At 36.2% G+C, this 24,920-nt stretch overlaps 1 protein-coding gene across 1 annotated transcript in view; it reads left to right on the top strand.

Moving 5' to 3' along the window:
* DNAH9 (dynein axonemal heavy chain 9) overlaps positions 1-24,920 on the top strand; it is a 3,419,770-nt gene that overhangs the window by 2,386,943 nt on the left and 1,007,907 nt on the right. The window contains exon 39 of the mRNA XM_044069722.1: positions 9,313-9,478. Within this exon, the coding sequence (XP_043925657.1) occupies positions 9,313-9,478 (166 nt within the window). The remainder of the gene's footprint in view (positions 1-9,312; positions 9,479-24,920) is intronic.

Here is a 24,920-nt window from a genome sequence, read left to right as displayed (position 1 = left end):
CAGCAGCAAATGCGGCTGTACACCATTTTACACGTAGCATTTTCAGTGACATGTAAAACATTTTACAGTACAACTTTTTCACCTTTGTCTTGATTCAGTGCAACTACAGTACAACTTCTTAGGTGTTCTTTCTTTGAAAGAACAGAAATATGTTACAGCATTTTGCAGTTTTTCTCATCCACCTCCATTTCCAGTTCTCTGCTGTGAAAGGCCATCTCATTTTGCATCATTAACCATGCCTTGATGCCGAGTGATCATTTATTTAGTTATTTATTTTATTTATTTATTTAACATTTGTTGACTGGGAAAGGTTAACTAGTACAGAGTCTATTTTCAGCTGAGGCCCAGAGAGAAATGCTCCAGATGCATGTCTTTGGAATGTGGAAGGAATCCAGAGTACCCAGAGGAAACCCACGCAAACACAGAGAGGACATGCACACTCTGCACATAAGGCACTCCAGCCGAGAATCGAACCAGAGACCCTCTTGCTGTGAGGTGACAATGTTAACTGCTGCACTACTGCGCTAGCCATATTAGGCCAGAGAAAGGGAAAAAAACACCTGTCAAGGAAAGAAAGGGGCAATGAGGATGATAGAGATCTTCTTCTCTCAGGCTTTCTGCAGGAACATTGGAATCAAAGGAGTAAGAGGGAAAGCACAGAGAAGAAAGGGGGGGGGGCAAAGGTACATAAGAGCATCCCTCTGTGACTCCCACTCCAGGGAGATCAAGGTAAAGAACGTGCTGCACTTGATGTTGTCAGGGGAGGCAAAAATGAAAAAAAATCATGTTGTAATATAATCACAAACACCATCTAAAAAGCTTGCTATTTTGCCCACTGTCCGATGCAACCACTTTAATTGGTCTGCTACTGCTGTGAACTTTCTACCTTATCAAAACAGAAAGCAGCCAAGTAAGAAAACTCTTACTTTTTTCATCACAAAATGGATAACGCTTTCGAGAAACACCCTTCATCAGTATTCAGAGTACAATTAAAAATTCATTTTATATTGTAATGCAGCATAACATGTGACACAGCCAACCAATGAACTTAAATAAGTAATTAAATAATGCTAGTAAGTCACAGACTAAAAATACACATTATCATAAAACCACATAAAACATGTATAAAAAAATATAAAAAACTTATTTATATTGCTTATGTTTAGCAATCAAGGTAGGTTTTTATTGTTATCATATTTTTAAGCCCAGGATATTTCTCGGCTTGCAGTCTAGTGATCCACCTATATTCTACCATCGCAAGTTTATTATTATCACCTCCCCTCAAACTTCTAAATACTACTTCCTAAACCTTAAATTTAAAATTGTGTGATGAGCCCCTGTCAATAATGTGCTTAGCCAAAGCATTAGTTGTTACACATCTTCTAATATCTGACTTATGCTCAATAATGCTGTCTTTCAGCCGCCTTGAGCATTTACCCACATAGAAGCATTCACATTCCATGCATGTTGCTAAGTAAACTATTATTGTAGTATTGCATGTAGCTTGACATTTGATTTCATAAATTTCTTTTGTCACAGGATGCCAAAATTGTAGTTTATCACAAATATTTCTACAGCAACTACAGTTATGGCAAGGGTCTGTGCCATATTTATTTATTACTGCAGTTATTATATTAACATTAAAATCTTTATAGCATAATTCTCTTTTTAAGTTCATGCTATTTGTATATGCAAACCTTGGTTTATTACCCAAAATGGCTGACAATTCAGGCATAGATGTTAGGATTCGCCAATTCTTTTGTATTATATTTTCTACTTGTCCTGTCATAGTATTGTAGGTGGTAACATACCTAAGTAGAGGGAAAGCATTATTAGTTGAAGATTCATATTGCACTGCTTTGCTAAAGTATGAGGGGTGCTACCTGTAATCTGTTATCTAAAACTTCTTTCATAACATTCAAAACTAGATTCCTATTATTACATCTGTTATTAAACTCCTGAGCCAAAATTTCCATTTGCTCTTTGCATTTAGTCTCGTCAGTATTGAGTCTACTTAGCCTAAAAAACTGACTTTTGGTTATACTGCAGAAAGTGTGCCTAGCATGCATGCTTCTAGCATGTGTGTATCTATTCACTTGAATTTCCTTCTGTATACACAAGTTTTTGACAAATTGCATTACCTATACAACTGAACATCCAAATATGAAATTCTTTCACGAGAATAATTTGTGTATTAAAGAAATGATGTAGTAATATTCAGATAATCAATAAAATCACATACATGTTTGCTCCTCTTCCATACCGTAAAACAATCATCCACAAAACATTGGTAAAATAACTCATTTTTTTAAATGGGTTGGAGGAGTTTTATATATATATATATATATATATATATATATATATATATATATATATATATATATATATATATATATATATATATTCACATTCCCATTGATTTAGCACAATATTAGCATACGTATTAGCCATGGGTGTCCCCATGGCTACTCCTGCTAGCTACAGAAATGGTTGACCATTAAATAAAAAGACATTCTTAGTTAAAACAATGTCAATCAAGCTACAAATGTTCTCTATTTCTCTACCATTCATAGCAGCATTACTGCATAGAAATTCATGAATAGCATTTACGCCATAATCATTGGGAATCACAGTAAACAGTGAATTTATATCAAGAGTAACCAATATATATTCATTCTCGATATTATGTTTAAACCATCAGACAGTTTTTTCAGAAAATCAACTGTATCCCTTATATAACTGAGACAGAGAGTTAAATATTTTCTTAAGATGTCTTGCACATAAACGGACAAAGGCTCAGTCACCTACCCTCTTCCTGAGACAGTTGGTCTCATTAGTGGTTTAGTGATAGCTTTATGAAGTTTTGGTATACCATACATCACCGGGGTTATTGGACATGACACCGTGAAATAGTCCAATGAAATATCACCTTGTAACTGTAAATCATAGATTAACATATTTACTCCTGTGATATATTTCTTGATTTCAGGGAAATTAATTCTTTTTGAATGTTGTCTCATCCAACAAAAAAATCATTCATTAACTGAATGTATTCTGACTTATTAAAAAGAACTATTGCACCCCCCCTTATCTGCTTGTTTAATTATATTATTTCCATGCATCTCAATCAGTTCTCTGTATTCCTCATATGTTAAATTAAAAACTTTACGTTTTGTATCTATTACTTTATCATATAACTGTCTTAAATCGCCTTAACAGGCAAGCATAAATGCATTTAATATTGGGCAATTAACAGGAATAAAAGTACTAGACGACTTATTTGTAGATATCTGTTTGTTCACTGTATCACTAAAGCTTAATTTCAGGCTTACATTTCTCATGAACATTCTTAGGTCAGTCAGTTAATCTACAATGGTGTCTTTCCTAGTTGGTATGAACTGTACATCGTTGTTAAGTAAACTCTCACTAGCCGCTGTTACAATAAAGTCCGATAGATTAAAAAAAGAACCTATATGCTTACTTTCTATCATCTACGACCTTGTTTGTTGTGGGGTAATGGGCTGTCATTTCTCCTTATTGCATATGAATTCACTCTTTGCTGCGAATGCCCCGGAATTTCAGTCGTTTCCTCACCTCTACATTCTCCGGTAGTTTCGCTACTATGGGTTTTGTTAATTTGAAATTAACCTCACCACTCTGTGAGGTTGAAGGCTCGCTTATGGATTCCAGCAGAGTAGACAAAGCTAACATTCCAGGAGAGCTTTGCCTTGCTAGTTGTCCACTGTCTGCTTGAGGATTGGCTAACTCACTCGCTTCATGTGTCTACATGTCTCCCTTGGTCTGATGCAGTGTAGGAGGTATCTTTATAGAACTGGTTACACTTAGTGCACACCCTTCAGTACCATAGGATGGCTTGTCAATTGCAGGTTGCTCATTGGCTTGAAGACTGAGTGTTAGCAACAGATGTATCTAACTTCGTACATTGCACCCTTTCTCATATGAGTATTTGAATTAATATGTGGGATTCTAGAGTCCTTTGGCCAAGAAAAATTATGGCCAAGATTGAAATAATTTACATCTCTGGATAATTTATGCTGTTTTGTAGCCTCAAGCGTTTTCTCTAGAATAATAAGTTTATCAAGCATTTGTTGATAGAGAGAAGCACAGCGACCAAATGCTGATGAATTAGTGATCTCATTTTCAAGGCTAATTATCTCATCAGATAGCCCTGATTCTAAGTCCACAAAAAACTGATTCATTAGAAACATATAGTCCATACTTAACTTTAAGTTCAACTGCTGCCATTTCTTTAATAACTTTGGGTATGCATTCGCTGCAATTTTCAATATCCACAAACTTCTCTGCACTACATTAAGCTCCAAATAAGCTGAGAAGCTTAGCCACTGCCATTGGAGCTTTTTAAATGTTTGAACCTATCTTTCAAGTTTAGTTATCAAACTGTTCAAATTATTATCGGTCTGGGGAGCAGCTCCCATATTAGCTTCATTTAAAGTTCTCATTTGAGCCAACAGAGGGTTGTCTGACACCAGTAACAAGTCACGAACAGCACACTTAATTATTGAGGCCATAGAGACATTTTCTTTTGCATTTTGCATTGGCTGTGTCATATTTTAGGCTGTAGATAAGCACCCACAGTAGATCCAAAAACACTATTAACGCTGAACACATGAACCAACTGCTGTTAAGTCCACCAGATGCCTATAAATAATACGATAGCAAAACAGAAAGCAACCAAGTAAGAAAATGCTTACTTAATTCACCACAAAATGGATAAAGCTTTTGGAAAACACCCTTCATCAGTATTCAGAGTACAATTAAAACATTCATTTTATATTGTAGTGCAGCATAACATGTGACAGCCAACCAATGAACTTAAATAAGTAATTAAAAATAATGCTAGTACATAATAGACTAAAAATAGATATCATAAAACATATATAAAAAAAATAAAAAAATATAAAAAACATATTTGTATTTCTCCTATTTAGCAATCAAGATAAGTTTTATTGTTATCATATTATTAAGCCCAGGGCATTTGTCTGCTTGCAGTCTAGTGATCAACCTATATTCTACCGTCTTGTTTATTATTAATATCACCTCCCCCTCAAACTTCTAAATGCTACTTCCAAAACCTTAAATTTAAAATTGTGTGATGAGCCCCTGTCAATAATGTGCTTAGCCAAAGCATATATTTTTTTATATATGTTTTATGTGGTTTTATGATAATATGTATTTTTAGTCTATGACTTACTAGCATTATTTAATTACTTATTTAAGTTCATTGGTTGGCCGTGTCAAGTGTTATGCTGCATTACAATATAAAATGAATGTTTTAATTGTACTCTGAATACTGATAAAGGATGTTTCCTGAAAGCTTTATCCATTTTGTGGTGAATAAAGTAAGCAGTTTCTAACATGGTTGCTTTCTGTTTTGCTATTGTATTATTTATAGGCATCTGGTGGACTTGACCATGGTTGGTTCCTGTATTCAACTTTCTACCTTATAAAAGGTGTTGGAGTATTTGAAGAGCCAACACTATTCCAAAACACACTTTTTCTATGACTTCACACAGTTTTTGTCTTGTATGAAATCTACAACTCAGAAGTACTATAGAATGTTCTCCTTTGAAGAAATGTGACTATGTACAGTATTTAGGCTGTGGTTTGAAGCATCTGTTCACATGATAAATTCCTGGATATAACCGAGACTAGTTAGTAGAGAGTGGAACCCTCAAGGTGTCTCTAATCTTTGGAAATGTCTGTTCATAATTTGGTATCCAGATAACCATATCCATCCTTCTTCATTTATAGTCTGCAAATTGACTACCAATGTTACTTTATTAAGAAACAAATGTCCTGTAGTACCCCCTATTCCAAGGAATGTCCTTACCTCCTTTTTGTTACTAAGGGTAGGCCATGCCTGGGTAATCCATAGAAAGCTTCTACATTGGAAGGCTGTGAATGAATTTTGCCACCACCTAGCTGATGACCAGGGTAAACTACATCTCCCATTGTCATGTGACATTTGACTCTATTTAACTTACCCAGCAACTCTCTGACATGTTGCACAAGTTCCTGCCAGGATTGAATAAAATGACAATACCATCTGTTTTGGCTGAATTGTATCCTGCTAGGATGTGATTGGCCAGATGTCTGGAAAGTTGTTGGGGCATTTTACATTCCAGGAGGTATTTTAGTGAATTTGTGCAACCCAAATGGGCTAATTATTGCTGACCTCACCCTTCCTGTGAGTGTTAAGGGTAGCTGTTGGCAATCCTTGGTCGGGCCTGTAGTGGTTGGCTATTTTCCTCCACATAACTGCTTTAAACCTTCATCTGTCCTGGACATGGAGTGCATGTCTGCTTCTATTTTTATTTAGTTATTTATAGTCTACACAGAACTTACTACCAACTTTTTTGGTACCATCCAGCAGTAAGACCCAGAAAACTACCTGTTTTTTGAATTATTCCAAGATTTAATGTTTCCATTAGTTTCTTTCCACATGATTTGCTTGACATGTTCACGTACCCTGTAGGCAGCCTGTTTGCATGGCTGCTAGGTTCTTGTGTCTACATGGTAGACTACATCCTGTGTTCGTCCTGTTTAACACTGCATGTATCCCCAGATACTCATAACACTGTCTGGATTTCTTCAACTGGTTAGGGGATAGGTTCAGTGACAGTGCTACTCCATTCAGTGAGGTATTAGTTTGAACCTAACTAAGGAGATATATTGGTACACCTTTTTTTGCCCCTATCATTGCACAAGGTACTCTTGTGTCAACCCTAAAATCTCCCTAAGCTTAGTTTTGAAATTTAAGGCTTTGTCTGCAGCAGATGCAGGGGGGGTATCTTGACTCACTTACCATCCTATCCAGGTCTAGCATAACAAAAGTTAATTGATTTTCTGGGCCTGCACACACTGAAAATTTTCAGCAGAGCATTTGCTAGATGTTCTGACTGTACAGAGGCCCAGGCCACTGCTTCAGCGCAACTGATAGCGTACTCTACCTTCAGTAAGATATACATAATGTGTGCTGCTTTGGGGCACCAAGAAGCCTACATTGACTATGACTACCACCATAATGGGTTACTTGATAATGATTACAAACACTGGTATTAAAGCACCTTTGCCTTTCCCTGTTTTTTGCTACTACTTAACCATCATACAGTAACCCTCTACATCTTTTGCAATGTCCCACCATTAAGCAATTTATACAAGTCTGTTTTTTATACACATCTTACTCAGTTGGCCAGGAAAAATAATACCATGTGTTATGCCCAGTTGTGGCCTATGGTAGGTACTTTTGTTATCACATTTGCCTCTAGCCCCTCTTCAGGAGACCACTATCTATATAGTAATCCATTGTCTCAATACACAGACTGTCTCTCTCTAGCCTTTAGGATTAAGAACAGTCTTGGTTGCCTGCATCAAGTTTTGCATAGTGGGATTTGAGAGCTTTACTGGTCTTAACTCATTCTTCATAATCCTCCCCAGTTTTCCGTCTCAGTGGAAGTCCATTGTTTTTGACATCTGTGTCTCAGATTTGGACTCGCTGCAGTTACCCATTTCTTCCCTTAAAATAACTCCTCCTCCTAAAACAAGTCTGTTACCTTCTGACAGATATAGCTTTGGCTCAGGCTTTCAATACTACCTCTCTCTTTTTCAAAAGTGTCCATGTCTCCAGCCCCTGTTGCAGGAGGGATAACTGGCTGGTTCTTAATGCTACCAACTTCCCCCATGATTACCTGTATGTCTGCCTGTGCATGTATGTAGGATTCTGTATTACAAAGATTATTACCTATTAAAACAGATGCAAGGATATCATTATACACTGTCCCCCAGCTTCTCTCCCTATCCCTTTCCATTTCAAATGAACTCTGACCAACATAGATGACAAGCAGGCGGGGTATTTCATTTAGATGCTTTAATACATAAAAACACATTAGGATGGATAGCAGCATCATAAAATATAAATAAACTGATTAACAGACTAACAGACAGACCTTACAGACGTACATGCTTATATCTCAACAGCTTACTACAAAATGGCAGTCAAGCTCACACGTGCTCAGTATTTATACACTTGTGCAAGCCCTTGGATAGCTTCTTAAAAGTACATACGCACTCATTGATCTACAATAGTCATCAAAGACTGTCTAATATGTCTGTTAGACTGTTTCTGCTTCGGGCGAATAATATATTGTGCCCTTATTGTTTCAGGCTTTTAAGTCTAAAATTATTTTAAAGACCATGCAGCCACTATGGGTGAGTTGTGTCTCTAATGGCACCTTCCAGCAGTAACTCAAATTTATTTATTTTTTTTGCTTCTCATCACTATTGACTTGGGATCATAAATACAGGCCTTCCATTTGTAGGCTCCTGAACATGATTATCTGTGGCTTTGGCTTTCAATTTAGAAGATGCTTTTCTTTTTACCCGAGTTATTTGTCCAAGGAGGATGGTAAGATTTAGTAAGCCAGTGTCCAGATAAGGAAATGATCTCATGTGATCAACATCAGCAACCTCTAATGTGCATGTCACTTGCACTGAAGATCTGCACAGTCAAGAAGTAATTGTTTAATTTCATGTTTTTAACTGTATTACATTTCCACAGCATCAACTCTACAATTACAGTATGTAACCTTTTATATATTTCATTTTACTTATTAGATCTCACTAAAAATGGCAAGTACAAAGCAGTTTTTTGTTTTAGCTTAGTTAATTGCAGTGTTAGTACAACAATATATATATACATATATATTTCTTTCTTTAAAATTGCAGAAGCATTTTCCAATGTTGTTACAATTTTCACAATATTGACAAAATATGTTTTCATTTTTTTATTCATCCTCTGCCCTGAGTGATAGCAATCCAGTTATTTTTTTAAAAGTCACTTTTCAGAGAATGTAATCCTTTTCTTTCTCATGATTTTTGTAGTATGGTTATTAGGCAAACACTCTACAAACATATTTCTGCTCTGGTTTGCTTTATGACTATAAAGTTGTTAACCTACCTGAACTTAGATGTCATAATTTCATACTTTTGTTAAATTGTATGAAACATAAATACAATCACATTTGCTGTATATATATATATATATATATATATATATATATATATATATATATATATATAAAGTTATGCATTTAAATAGTTATATTTTAAGTACCAGCAGAATTGCACCTTTGTTTTTTAGTGTAGTTATGAAATTAGCATAAAGCAAATAGTGCTTATACGAAAATATATCATTATAGACACAGAGTTCATAGCATTCCTGTTATCAAAAATAGATAATTTCAGCAATGATTTTCCTTTGTTATTTTGAAGCTGTATTGGAAAAGCCTTTGGACAAAAAAGCTGGCAGAAACTATGGGCCACCTGGGACTAAGAAGCTCATCTACTTTATTGATGATATGAATATGCCGGAGGTGGACACATATGGCACTGTGCAGCCACATACACTAATAAGACAGCACATGGATTACAACCACTGGTATGTATTTAGAAAAACAAATACAAAACTCATTGTATAGTAATTTAAACAAATGTGTTTGCTGTCTTAGTAATAGCATGTTTTAGATTTTGAAGGAACATTTAATATGTGCCATCAGCCTTACTAGTCACATGGAATAAAATTTGACTCCAGGCTTTCATCATATGAAAGACTATAATACCACAAAGAGGATTAAAGAAGGGGCCTCCCAAGAAAATCCTGCTTCTATATCATGGTGCAGGCTAGGAACATGTTACGTTCAAGAGCCAGACATTTGTAAAACCTTATATGTGTTGATAATCCATTCTGTTCATACAATCTGAAGGCCAGGGGGTTGCTTCAGGCAGAGACTGACCCCATAGTCTTATAAGGAGAGTGTTTTTGATGAGTCTGTGTTTTTATAGGTTCATAGGATCATGAGAGATTACTAGTCTAAAAGCCTGCGATTCATTTTCAGCCTAGCCATTCATGCCCCAATTTCCCAGTTATCAATGCCCATTGGCTAGAACTGTTTTGACATATGCCTGTGTCATCTACAAACTATCCCTGTCCATAAGGGCCACATGTGACAAAGTAGGGGTGAATTTGTCATTTCCCATCCATTGCTCCAAACTGTTTGAATAGGCTTGGGGAAGAGCTATGTTTCACATGAACGGGAAGTCTGTTCTACAGAATAGATAATCTCTGAGTAACATATCTGTCTCTCCAACATGTTTTATTCATTTCACAGATGAGGTTTAGATCCTTAGCTCAGGTAATTCTAGTGCTGTTTGTTTTGTGAATTTGTAGCACATCCATCAGGGATGAATCAGAGAATGCCATGTAGGTTAGGCATAGAGCATCTCTCAGTAGTCTGTAGGAGACCAAGCACAGGGACATGGCTTTGAGAGGGTCCACATTGGATGCATTATTTACACTCTGTATTCTTTTAATGAGGAACCTCTGAGGCTGCTCCAGCTGTTGCAAATGCCTGGTCTGGTATATACCGAAGGGTGCAATGTAATCAATTATTGGTCTAGTGAGGGATGAGTATAGTGGAACCATGATCTCCTTAGATCTGGATGCCATAACCTTACTTAAAAGTTGTGCCATGTAGAAGGATTTTCTCACTACCATGGACACATGGTGATCAAAGATCAGGTTACTGTCAACCTGAGCCCCCAAGTCCCTTACCACTAGGCCTACTCCTAGGGGAGCATTATCAATGTTTGTAATTTGCAGGAGTGGCCGTCTTCCTAAAGGGCATAATTAAGCATTTGTTGCATTGAGTTTTAGGCCACAGTTCTGGGACCAGTTATTTGTCTGTGTCAGACCTTCCTAGAGGATATATATATCTTTGGGGGATTCAGTGTTTGTACCTAGTTTGCAGTCGTCAGCAGATTTGGTCAGCCAAGACTATCTACATTTGCCTTCACTTCAGAATAGCATATTCCAAATGAGAGGTCCTGTGGGGCCCCAGTTGTAACAGGCCTCTTGGAGGTAGATTCTCTCACCCTAACTCCATGTGTCCCATCAATTGGCTATCCATTGGGTGACATAGGGATTTATGCCTAGTTTTGGACTGGAAGGAGAGGAAGGGGGTCACCATTATCTCAGATAACTTCAGTGATTCCTAATTGAAATGAATGTAAACATCAACATTTTACAACTTTCAGAATATACCAATTGAAACAATATTTAAATGATTTATTTGTAAAGAGGTAGACTTTGAAATAACTGGCAATCAAATGCTGGTTTTCTTATGGAAAGTTTGAAGTGTTTCCTGTGTAGATAATGGTAAATTTTGGAGGAATAAAGGTAATAGAAATAGGAACATATGAATAATAATCCATATGTTAGAAATGGGCTGAAGTATCTTCCTTAAACATTTTCATGTTATTAAAGTATAAAACATTGATATGACTTTCTGATATACACAACTGTGTAATATGTTACAGCGTACTTGTTTTGTGGAGAGTGACATAATGAGTCATCATGGATAAGTCCATTGCCCTGATTAACAAATATTAAATAAGAAAGCAAACAAATGTGATATTATACATACATTGGTTGTATTTCATTATTCTGCTATTTAAAATATCAGTTTTCCTTTCATTAAGGAGTGAAGAATTCTGCACGTGCCATTTCCCTTTGCTGCCTGTTACAATTCTCAGGATCAGAACTGCAGCACATGGAATGGCCAGATTTTAAGTGAACATATTAAGGAACATATACTATGCCTGAGGTTGCATTATGTCAGAGTATTCCATTCTATTGTGAGGTACAGTGACCTTGTAAGCTGAAATTAAAGTCAACAGGAGTATGGGAGGCATAGGTGGCAAAGCATCCTCCTGTAAACCTGCAAAAGCACTTATGATGAAACAGTGAGTTTTGGAATTCATTGTTTTGCTTGAGGAGTCAGTGTTTTTTTTTTTTAAATATTACTGCTCACAATTGTTATTCTTGTAATTGTGATCAGGAACCTTTTTTTCAGTGTTTCTTTTCCCTGTGCCCTTTAGCAGTCTGTTCCACTGCAAAGATCATGCTCTTATTATTCCCCTGAGGTGAGATCCTCATAGTGTTTCCATCGTTCAGGCAAACATGAGGGATTTTCTTTGTAAATAACCTAATGCTACCCCATGCTAACTGCCATGCATGTCTGCCTGCTATGTCCCCCATGCATGCGCATGTGATATGCACACACACTCACTGAAGGCTACTGTGAAAACATAGCCTTGAAAGTCACAAATCACTAGCCCATGTCATCCTTGCTCTACATCAGTCCTGCAGTGGGTGTAGCACTAAAGTGTGCAGCCTCCACCCCAAAGAGATGGGTGAACTGACACTGGCTGCTCCCTTCCTCCTTTTCCTGCCAGCTACACTGCTACTTGAGTTGGTAATCTTTCCCAGGTTGTAAGTCACAAGGCTTCATACCGCCAAACCACAGAGCTTGTGATTTTAAATTGACTGATAAGCCAGTAGCCAGTATGTGGGGATTTGTCCAATACTACCATTACTGTATGTGCTGAATATAAGGCTGTTGCACTTTGAGGTAATGTAAACAAGAAGAAGCAGAGATTTTATCAAGCTTTTGACTTTCTGAAATGTAATAGGTTTACAAACTGTATATAGTACCAAAGCATATTCCTGCTGTAAGTCATAAAAAAAAAAAAAAAAAACCAAAAAGATTTGAAAGGTGGTGCATAGTTCTTGTACATGATATGTACCCTTCCAGGACTTTTTAAAGCCATTGACCATTATTTATATCATTGTAATCTCAGGGTTGTATTTTATAGAAGAGGTACAGAAAAAACACAAATTTTATCACAAACAGGTCAAAAATATGAGAGAGAAATCTGGATATTCTTCCAAAAGCTAGGCATTTGAAAGGTATTACATATTATTTTGTTTTTGGGTTGGACTGACTACATTGGCTGTATGCCAGTTTAAACTTGGAAACACATATCTAGGGAGATGAATATCAACATTTGTACCCAGAGCCCCCATCATCATCCTCCCTGATATAAGTATCCTTCTACAGAGTTTCCTTCAGATAATCATTTCACAGGCTTAGATTCATACGCAAGATGGACCTTCCCTATATGTTGTGTGAATCCTAATGGATACATCCCAATCTCACAGTAACAGAACCCTTGCCTGGTGGTATTTGTGCTTACTCATTTGTCCTCGTCACATGGAAGGTTGTGTAGATTTAATAAGCCATTATTATGGTTTGGGTCAGGAAGTAGGGGATTCAGCTACCACATTACTTGTTCACTCCAGATGGTTGGATTGCTGATAATGCTCAGCTAGGGGGAAATGCTGTATTCCTGAGTGAGATGTACTTCTGATGAAATATTAAGCCAAGGTCCCATCTGCTTGTGTTTGTGGTAGTTCATCTAGATTAAATAGATCTCATGACACCTATCAAGAAGAATAGTGGTAAATCCTGATGTTCTGGCTAAATTTCCTCTGGTAGTATAAATACCACCTCTAGTCTGCCCAGAAAAGAGGGATTAGCTTAGTGGGAATAACCTGGTCAACAAAAGGCGAAATAAATAAATAAATAAAAGCTTCTAATATCCCGTTATTGCACCTTGGGGAATAATATGGAAATTCTGTATGAATTCCTGTTATTGAATTCATATCTTCCATACCAAAGATTCTTATATATTATATTCATCTTATTAAGCCCATGTTTGCATAGGCAGTGGCTGATAGAGTTCCATGGCATGCATTTTGTCCTACTGTGCCTCCAGTAATCTATGACAAACACAAATCGTCTGTTGTTTCTGAGGACACATGACTGTAAAGTTGGGAAGCAGACAAAATACATGCATCAGTGTTACCTAACTGACATGCCATAAATGCTGTTCATGTGCATTTTTGGTTTATAGAGCACACATATACATGTTCAGTGCTTGCTGAGATGAATTCTACAAATAATAGTGTTCTGCAGTGAGCACAGTGCACATGATTTTCCCTGTGTCTACATCAGCTATACAGCAGTGCAGTAAGGCAGTGGTGAAGTGCAGAGGAGTAGGTCCACACTCAGTATTGCTGGCTCACATTTATGTTACATTTTAGTTTAAGAACATTTATAGCTCACTGTCATCATTGAATGTCAGCCTTACACAAGTACCTTACATATATTGATTGGGTCTGATAGTGGAAGACTTATTACTTACACATGGTTTGTGACATCATTGTTGGTAGGTGGGTGTAGGTTTGGATGAGCTGTATTTTTTCTGTGCACAATACAGACTGCTGTTGCAGTGGAGTTTCTTCTTACTCTGCTGATTTTTCAGGTGATGTTGCTCAGTTCTGTTGTTCTAAGCTTAGGATTAGCTTTTTGTAGTGATCAGTTGTTTATTTTTTTACTTGGATTGTTTGCAGTGCCACTACACAGGATGCTTCTCAGGCAGATACCCCCCCCCCCCAAGCACCACTTTCATGTCTATAAATCACAGTCAGCCAAATTATTGTACTAGTCTCCTTCATTTTTGATTTAATTTATCCATAGTTGACCTGGTTAGTTTTACGAGACTAGTGACCTTATTTCAGTGGAGACTTTAGGTGGTATTTATACTAACAGGGGAAATTTGGCCAGGAGAACAGGGAACTTTCCCTACGCTTTGCATTAGGGGGAGGATATTGGGTGTTACACATCTTAACTTTGTTTCCTGTCCAGGCACGGAGGCAGCTAGAAGAAACAGGGAGAAAACATGGCTGCTGAAAACCAAGGCAATTTGGAAGTTAAATGTGTTGAAATTTAAGAAAAATGGTAGAATCACTTTCAGAAGTGTTTTCAGGCAATGTGGCAGCAGAAAAAATGTCTGCTGAATGTGAGGAGATTGAGAAGGAGATGGAACTAACTGAAGTGGTGAGAATGGCTTCAGAAGAAAATTTCCAGAAAAAAATCTGAAACTGCAGAAATGACAGAAAAATATGTTATTTCAACCCTCCAGTCAGGAGGGTTGTGGGATGAGTCAGAAAGTGGACCTGCTGTATCCTGAAGTGACATTATGGACAAATAGAAGAAAGAGAAAAAGAAAAGGAAAGAGCCAGAGAAGGTTCTAGAAAAAAAGTTCTTTGCTCAAATAATGGAAGAATGAGCTAAGGAGAATATTGAGATGAAGGAAACAAAGAAAAAATACATTGTTCAGGTAAGCAGCAATAAAAAAAGGCCTCAACAGATGTGAGGTATGGGACAATGTTACTGCACCTCTGGGAGTAAAAACTGAAGAGGTTAGAGCTTTCATTTTAATTAACAAAGACACTTTTTTTTACATTTTTTCTAAACTGGCCAGGCTATGGAAAACTTTTTGGGATCTATGAAAAAAAGAAAGGCTTTCCATGGTCAGAATATGTTGTGCAAGCCTTTTTCAAGCAAAAAAAAAGAAAAAAAGAATCTTGATTCATTTTAAAACCGAAGTGAGAGCAAAAGGACTGAGAGAATAATTGTTGACAATATGTAAAGAAGTGGCGGATGCTACTAAAATATATGATGGAAGAGGATTATGGACTTAAGGGTTAGGAATGTGGAATAACTTAAAAATGGAAAATGACAATGTGATACACTTACCTAGTAGTATTAATGTACATTGCAATAGAGGTTTTGTGAGGTACAGAGGACAACCAAAGACTTGTTATTTTTTTGGAAAAGTGATCATTTAATTAATGAATGTGATAAAAAAAGATGTTATTTATGTGATAAGACCGGTCATAATACAAAGAAATGTGAAGTGAAATGTAAGAATAGTGGTAATACAGGACATTCATGCTTAGAATTTGAGGTAGAAATACAAGAAAATGAAATTATACAAAAAAGAGTTAGAAAAGACTGCTATACAAGAACCCACAACACAACAAGAAAAAATATAGAATTGGTGCTTAAACTTAAAGGGAAAGACAAAGGAAAAGAAAAAGAGAGAGGGACAGATGAAACAAGTGAAGAAGAGTAGCATATAGTAAAAGACAAGAAAAATTCAGTAAGAAAGACAGGGAAAGAAAAAGGAAATTTAAAAATATAATGGTAAGAGAGAATAATAATAAAGATAAGGAATAAAATTATTCTAATAACTATTCTATAAAGCTGAAAATGTTAGCTTTGAATGTGAAAAGTATGAATAATAGTAAGAAAAGAATTACTATTTTACAATGGTAGTCTGCAGTAGATGCACAAGTAATGGTATTAGAAGACATTACAATGCTAACAGAAGAAGAAATGGTGCAAACAGAACAACTTTGGAATGGTACTGTTATTTGGAATATAGGCAAAGAGACATATTCAGGTATATGTATACTATGCTAAAAAATCTAAAAATATTAGATATTACAATAGCAAAACTTGGCTAAATAACAGGAGTGGATATAAGATGGAAAATATGTATAAAGACTAATAGCTTTATATGCACATGTGACACAGAAAGAGAAACAATGTTTAAAAGTATACCTAATTATTTCTGTGTTAGCCTGGACATAATAATGACAGGTGACTTTAATTGTAATTTGAAAAATAGAAAGAATAGTTGTGATGTTAAAATAATTGCTGAAATTATGAAAAGTGCAAAATTAAAAATATAGGAAAATAAACACTGGACTTGCAAAAGAAGTGAAATTAAGAGAGAAATGTATTTTTTTTTTTACATCAGAAGGCCTACAAATTATATTAAAAAGAATTAAATACATCAGAAGGCCTACAAATTATATTAAAAAGAATTAAATATGTGTTGTCTGATCATATGGTGATTTGAATAATAATTCATGAAAATGAGGAATATATTGAAATAGGAAAAGACATAAAAAGAGATTCTGTGAAAAGAAAAAAAAATACAGATTTATGACAACATAGTATAAGAGATTTTTATGAAACTTGGACAATATGGTGGATTCAATTAAAAATACAAAAAAAGTATTTTTTAAATGTATAAAAAAAGGAATGGAATACAAAATGTTAACTCAAGAAATATTTAAAGACTTGATAGAGAAGAAAGAAAACATTTTATGAAAAAGAAAAAAATATATAGAAGAAATCAGGATAAGGTTAATAAATTATTATATAAGCAAAATATTGTTTGCAAGGAAAAAAAGTAGTAACACCATACTTATGCAAGATAGTAAAAGAAGGAAAGATAAGAGAATTATAAAATAAAAAAGGAAACAAGGAGAAATATATGAATTAATTAGAGTATGTATTAGATTTATATAGTAAAAAAAGTTAATATTGAACAAATTTATAATGGTGAAAAGTTAAATAAGGGAGATAACTAATAGGGAGAAAAATAAATATAAATGAGCTGAATGAAATTGTGAAAGATATTAACATTAATTCAGCTACAGGTTTAGATGGAATTGAATGTAGTATGTATAAACAAATGTATGTCTGGCAAAAAATGGTGTTTATAGAAATAATTAATGAGTGGTTAGGAAGAGGAATTAAGTATAAAGAAATTTGCACAGGTGTGAACATTTATATTAAAGAAAGGAGAAAAGATGAAATAAAAAAATGGAGACCAATTACACTGAATAACACAGACTATAAAATTTTAATGAGAATAGTTACTAAAAGAGTACAGTATAAAATAGAAAGATTATATGACCAGAATTTGTTTGGAGAAAAGGAAAGGGGAGTCCAGATCTATTGTGGGTAATAAGTAACTGATATTAATAAAAATGTGGAAAGAAATATTATGATAGGTGATGTCAGTAAGGCATATGATATTCAGTATAAAGCAGTATGGGGAATTTTACAAGTATACAACATAAATGAAAAATATTACAAGTAATTAAACCGGTATATGACAAGAATTATGTGACATTGAATGTAAATGGCTGGATTGGGGAATATTTGAAAATAGAGTGTGGTATAAAACAAGGATGTCCTACAAACAGTATGGTTTTTGCTATAATCATGAAAACAACAGTAATAGAAATTAATAAAATGTTAAGTAAGAGAGGATATAGAATGATGGAGAAGATACAATTACCAATAATGTGTACTTATGCTGATAATACTGTAGTAATAGCAAAAAATAAAGTCTGGATGGAAAACTTAATGAAAAATTGAGTATACAGTTGAAGAAAATTGCTTTAAGCATAAAGAGAAAAGCAAGGGATTTGAGTATGAAGGTATTATAGGAAGTGTGGAATATAATGAAAAGAGTATAACTATTTTAGGAACAGTATTTGGAAGGACAGAATACAGACATGAAAAATGTGATAAAGTTATTAAAGGAATCAAAATCCAAGATTACATTGTGGAAGACATATGTTTTCACACAAAAAGAAAGAACATTTAATAAATGCCATAATAATAGGTAAAATACTTTATATTGCAAATGTTTATATGATGCGAATAAAATATGAAAAATAAATCATGGAGACAATTTTTTCATTAATTTTGGGGTCAAGATTGAACATGGTTAGGAGGGGAATTTTGAATATGAAAGATGAACAATGGGGATTAGGCCTGATAAATCCAATTGTGCATGCAGCCTCTTATGTATGTATAAAGCACTAAAAGGAATAATGAAAAAATAATAAAGATTTGACAGAAACAATAATGTATTGCAAATATAGAGACATTTGGGAAGGAATGGAAATGAAAAAAGAAGTAAAACTGTTTTTAATGAAGAAATTAAATAATTTTACACTAAAATTGTATTGTTGAAATTAAAAAACAAATGTGATAGAAAAGAAAAGAATTGTATGTTAACATTATATCCTTTTATTTGGGGTATCCATGGAAAGAGTTAAAAAGGATAAGAAAGCAATAATGATGACATATAGAAATTATAAAAAAAATTAAAGAATGCAATGATTTTTTGTGGAGATTGTCCATAAGAAAATTACCAGTAGGGCATCTAGCATTAAATGCATCAAAAACCAAACTTATGGTATTTACCCCCTCAATAACTAACACCATTGATAGAAAACTATTCTCCATCACTAGCCAGAATAACACACCTCTTGAACTAGTATCTGAAACTAAACTACTAGGAGTCCAAATAGATAATCAGCTTAAATTCAATAGCCACCTACAACTAAACATAAAAAAAAACACCAAAAACTTGGCATGCTCTACCAACACAATCGATTCCTCACTACATCTACTAAACACACTCTTGCTACTACATTTCACATCCTTTCCCTTCTTTATGGTGCCCCTCTCCTAACAAACCTACAATCATCTCTCAAAACTAAACTGTCCTCCTGTTATAATAAAATTGCCAAATTTGCTACTAGTAACAAATCATCTACCCATCACTGTACATCTCTTCACAAACTCAACTGGCTAGAGCTTCCCAACTATCTCTCCTATATTCAGCTCACTTTTGCTCACAAACTCATTTTTCATCCATCTCTCTGTCCCTCTTTCAGCTCTACCTTAAAAATGCACCTGTCACAAAGAATTCTAAGATCTAATAACCAAAACCTAATTGAGCTGTATAAACCCCTTCACTCTCCAGGAAAAAACCTCCTGTCCTTTGCCCTGGCACGACTATGGAACTCCCTTCCTCCCTCCATCCGTATCACCACCTACCTCCCTGCTTTTAAAAAATCACTGCACTCACATCTAACATCCTCTTGGGAATGCTCCTGCTCCCACCCCTCACAGCCTATTCTCCACTTACTACCTTCAACTTATTCATATATTACCAGACACCAAATAATTATGTCAACTGTAGTTCTCTAACCCTACTATTCCTCTGAAAAAACTATATATATACTACCACAATGCTTTATTTTTCTAAAAATTTTTAACTAAACTCTTTCTTTGCTCCTACTTAAATCTGGGTTGTTCTACAAAATAAAACCTAAAAATTACTTTGTAACAGCTTAATCTTTATTTAGTTTGCAACCCACAAATGACTGACATTGTAAACTGCTGCAATCTTTTGTTACCACTGCTTTAAAGCTTTGTGTTTAACCTACTAATAATTTGAAATTGTAAGCTGCTGTAATAATTTTTGTAACCTTTGTTTTGGAGCTTTTCTCCCCAGGACTCCATTAAAAACAGGTTCTTATTGGCCCAATGGACTATCCTGGTTAACCAACTGCAAATAAATAAATAAATAAATAAAAGTATGCTTGGGGTCATTCTCATGTTGAAAGGTGAAATTCCTCTTCATCTTCAGCTTTCTAGCAGATGCCTGATAGTTTTGGGCCAAAACTGACTGGTATTTGAAACTGTTCATAATTCCCTCCACCTTGACTAAAGCCCCAGTTCCAGCTGAAGAAAAGCAACCCCAAGACATGATACTGCCACCACCGTGCTTCACTGTGGGGATGGTGTTCTTTTGGTGATGCCAAGTGTTGGCCAAACTTACCTTTTGGAATTGTGGACAAAAAAGTTCAACCTTGATCTCATCAGACCATAACACACTTTCTCACATGTTTTTGGGAGACTTGATGTATTGTTGTACAAATTTAAGCTGGGCCTGGATGTTTTTCTGTGCAAATAAAGGCTTCTGTCTTGCAACCCTACCCCATAGTCCATATGGAGAATACAGGAAATTGTTGTCACATTTAGTACACAACTAGTACTTGCCATAAATTCCTGCAGCTCCTTCAGTGTTGCTGTAGTTCTATTGGCAGCCTCTTTTCATCAAATTTGGAGGGATATCCAGTTCTTTGCAATGCCACTGTTGTCCCATATTTTCTTCACTTTTTGATAACTGTCTTCACTGTGTTCCATGGTATATCCAATGCTATGGAACTTTTTTTGTACCCTTCTCCTGACTGATACCTTTCAACGATGATATCCCTTTGATGCTTTGTAAGCTCTCTGTGAACAATGGCTTTTGCTGTAGCAGTCAACTGAGTAAATGTCAGGAAAATCCTACTAGGACAGCTGAAGTTTATTTGGGGATAATCAGAGTCTCATTAATTGATGGCAGGTGTGTACCCAAGAAGACTGAATGCTGTAATTAAATCAAAAGGTGCTTCAACAAAGTATTAGTTTAAGGGTGTGCACACACTACAAAGTATTAGTTTAAAGGTGTGCACACTTATGCAACCAGCGAATTGTACGTTTTCTATTTTTTATATTTTTATCCCTAAGAGATTTGTTTGTTTTTCAATTGAATTGTACAGGTTATAGGTCACATTAAAGGTGGGAAAAGTTTTGAAATTATTTATTGTGGTCTCAGTTTTTATATCACAAAAACCCGGCATTTTAACAGGGGTGTGTAAACTTTTTATATCCAATGTGTATATATATATATATATATATATATATATATATATATATATATATATATATATATATGAAGGGATTGTAGAAGGAAGACATCATGTGCATATTGTTTATTGTACATATTGTATATAGTGTAAAATATGTATATAACATTTAAATAAGTATGATTGTTTTTAATAAAAGGCACCTAGTCTTTCCAATACATGCAGTACAGTCTTTAAAATCCACCTGAGCTGCTGCCAACTCAAACAAATGGGACCTTAGTTTAAAGTCTCATCCTAAGGACAACAGTCTCAAAATTGCAGCATCCCATGTAGGCAGTATCACCAGTTCTATAACCTGGCATGGAAATCAAGCTTCCTTCCTTCTAGTTTTTCAGCACCAAAGGCGAGTGTGCTTCCTGTCACTGACGATATTTAGTGCAGACTAGTTTGCCGCTGTTTTATAGTCACTAGATCAGTGTAGGGTGTATCCTATACATCTGTAAGGATTCCATTATCCATGAATGTGGGATAGTATTGAATGATTTTTTGTAATCTATCCATGGCATACTTGAATTCTTCCCCTTTTTACAGCTCTCTGTTTTGGCTTTATTTAACAATAAATGACTGTTTTTTTTCTATATGACTTTTAGTATATAATGTAAATATTGTCATAAGGACAACTATTGGCATCTATTTCTTATGATGGCTTTGTCGTTTACTGTTGAGGAGAAGTAGCAGTGTTCCTGTTCTCCAATGCAGAGAATATGATGCTGCTCCAGACCTACCATCTCAATGCCTGACAACTCTTTGGCCAGGATGCTACTGACTGGGTTTAACAGAAACATGTCTGCAAGGATGCAGTGGTGCACATTGAAGTGATTGGTGGCCAGGACCATATTTATGTAATGATGCACCACAGGGCCACTCATGTTACACATGCCACTTAACAAAGAAATGTTACCCTGGAATGAGAAGGTAGGTCAACAGGTGCTGAACCATTCCCTGAGCTATCTCTTATGTATACAGATTCATTTTTGACCTTGGTTAGAGGCAGTGACACCTCCACATGGTACAGTGCTGGATAGTGGAAAGAACTTGAGATGCCAACAAGATTATCTGTAGGGAATGTCCCAGTTATGTATAACTTTTTCAGTGTAAGAGTACCTGCAAGTCCTCTTGACCCCTAAATTAAAGTCCAACTTATTAAAGCTGTCTCATTTGTTGAATGCAGGTATTCTCCCTGCATGGACATCTACATAAAGCATGCATTTTTTTAAAGTTACTATTCCTACCTCTCACTTTCATGTACAGTTTTAGCACTAGGTCATGCTTAAACAGGACATTGTGCTTTAGTCTATTCACAGATGAGTCTTTATCTAGCGACCGCACTTTTTTACCTGACACTACTTGAAGTTGGAAGATCTGCAGAGCCTAATGATGGTGTGGATGAGCTGACACAGTTAGGGAGTACAGTATGTGAATTGGACATACAAAATGTGATCACTGCATCCCCCTATGCAAACAGTGGACCCAGCAGACATCCAGGAAAGAGACAGCACACAGGGAGGACAGGTTACTGGGGACACTAGCTGTCAAGGAAGTGTGGTACCTCCAGAGGATTCCTGGTAGAATCTTCTCACTGTCCTCATGTGCAGACAGGTTTAGACAGCAAGGCTGCATAATGGTGCTCATTAGAGACATGGTCAACACCCATCCCCTGAGGCTGGTGTGTCCATGGGCACATCCAAGTGTATGTGCAGGCCATCACAGAGGCACATGCTAGCACACAGAGACACAGTCATGGCAGAAGTGTTAAGATGGATGCATTGTGTGCAAGATGACATATGAATGTGCATGTCCTGTATGTGTGATAGTTTGACAGATTCACTCACATACTAGAAAATGCCATTGTCCTCTCAAGCTCACCTGCTACATGTTCGGCATCATCCACAAAGCTGCTCAACTGCTACCTCCACAGATGGTAGCCATCAGACGTGTGCATAGAGCAAGCTTTTGCAGCACAAACAGTCTGATCACTACATCTGTTGTGGAAGTGTCTGTGCCCAAGAGAGGATGTCCTTGTGGCAGACAATGATTATGGTCATGCAGCATGTCAACATTTAGGCAAGGTCATGGTACAAGCAGTGCAACTCCTAGTAGAGAGCACTTGTGGGGTGGGTACATGCATGGGATTTTCTAATCTCATGCATGTTCTGGACATGTCCAGTATATCGAACTGCAGTGCTGCATCTACAGCTGAGGCTGTGTCCAAGCAGATACAGACACACACCTCAACATCACACATATATCCACAGACAGTGTCCTTTACAAAGCCTTTTACATCAAGTCCTCACACACACACTCTAAAAGCCTATGCACATAACATCATATTTTTCTTTAATAATCTTTGGCTTTCTCATATTTCCCTGTGAAAGGCATTCACACATGTCCCCCCACCTCTGCAAATGATGATAACTATGCCCTGCCATTTGTAAATTGTTACTTGGGGTACCTGTGTCTGATGCACAGCATAGCCACCTTTGCGTGAGAAAGCACAACTTGGTGTAGGTTTTGTATGCATCACTTTTACTATAATATATCTGCATCTGGTCTACTACATTCTGAAGCTGTCTGCAAGCCACTTCCTCTTTGCCACTTGCATTGCATACTACTTCCATCTCCGTCTGGCATGATCATCCCCTACTGCTGGCTCCTCCACTGACATCCTTTCTGACTCAACCTCCACTGTCTGGTGTGCTGGGGGCTGCTGCTCCTGCAAGTGCCCACCCTGCAGTAATTGTTTCCTTAGTACGATATTGTGTAGCACTGCCCACACTGGAAATATTTTTGCTCATGTGCTGTAGTCATACTGTAGAGTACCACTGGATGAATTCATAAAGTAAATGCAGATATATTGTAGATGATGCCCTGTGCATTACAGATCACCTGGCAATTGATGGAATGATGCCCTTTTCCGTTCAAGTACCTCCTTCCCAGTTCATCAGGCGGGCCTTTATTTCAGTGCTGCAGTCTATTGCCCACAGTAACTCAAGGAAATGGGCTATATTCTAGAATTCTTGCATGGTGTTCCCTCTCTCTTCTGTGGTACATGGCAATTGTATATGCCCTCCACATGCTGAAGCATGGAATTGAGAAACTAATGAAGTATTCTCAAGGTGATGCCTGAGATACTCCCCAGTGTGTCCCAAATAGGTAACTGAAAGGTTCCTGTAACTAATATATGTAAAGTCATACATAGACTGTTATCCATTGGTATATGTACCCTACAACTCCTTTGGTGCTGTAAATGACGCAAGCACATGTCCAAAATCTCTTGCAATTTTTTTCCTGTTCACACAGTATTGGCCCACAATGTCAGTGTTATTGAATCCATGAATGTTATATGGTATTGGATGACCTGACACATCTAGGAATGACAGTCTGCACCACAGTGGCAATAAAAGTTTCTTGCAGATAAACATTTGCTAATTTTACAGCAACCCCCAATGTTATTTAGCAATTCCCTTAAAATGAATGTGGTCATTCATTCTAGTTCAGTTGTACATTATGTACATCTCTGCTGTATGACTTTTATACATATATGAATTACTTTGCCATCTTGTTTTGCTTCATTTGGATCACTCCAAGCAGCTCATTTTAATGATATTGCTCCTTACCATAGGATTATATAGCCATTAACATATACTGTGTCCAACCCTGCTGCTTGTCATTTTGTCTGTCTGAATTGCACACAGCCTGTGTGTCAATGCCTGTGATG

This window comes from Protopterus annectens, chromosome 4.part0 (assembly GCF_019279795.1).
Source record: "Protopterus annectens isolate FY-2018-M chromosome 4.part0, PAN1.0, whole genome shotgun sequence".
NCBI classification, from domain to species: Eukaryota; Metazoa; Chordata; order Ceratodontiformes; family Protopteridae; genus Protopterus; species Protopterus annectens.
The sequence above is the reverse complement of the archived record's forward strand: the minus strand, read 5'-3'. Positions and strand labels throughout refer to the sequence as shown.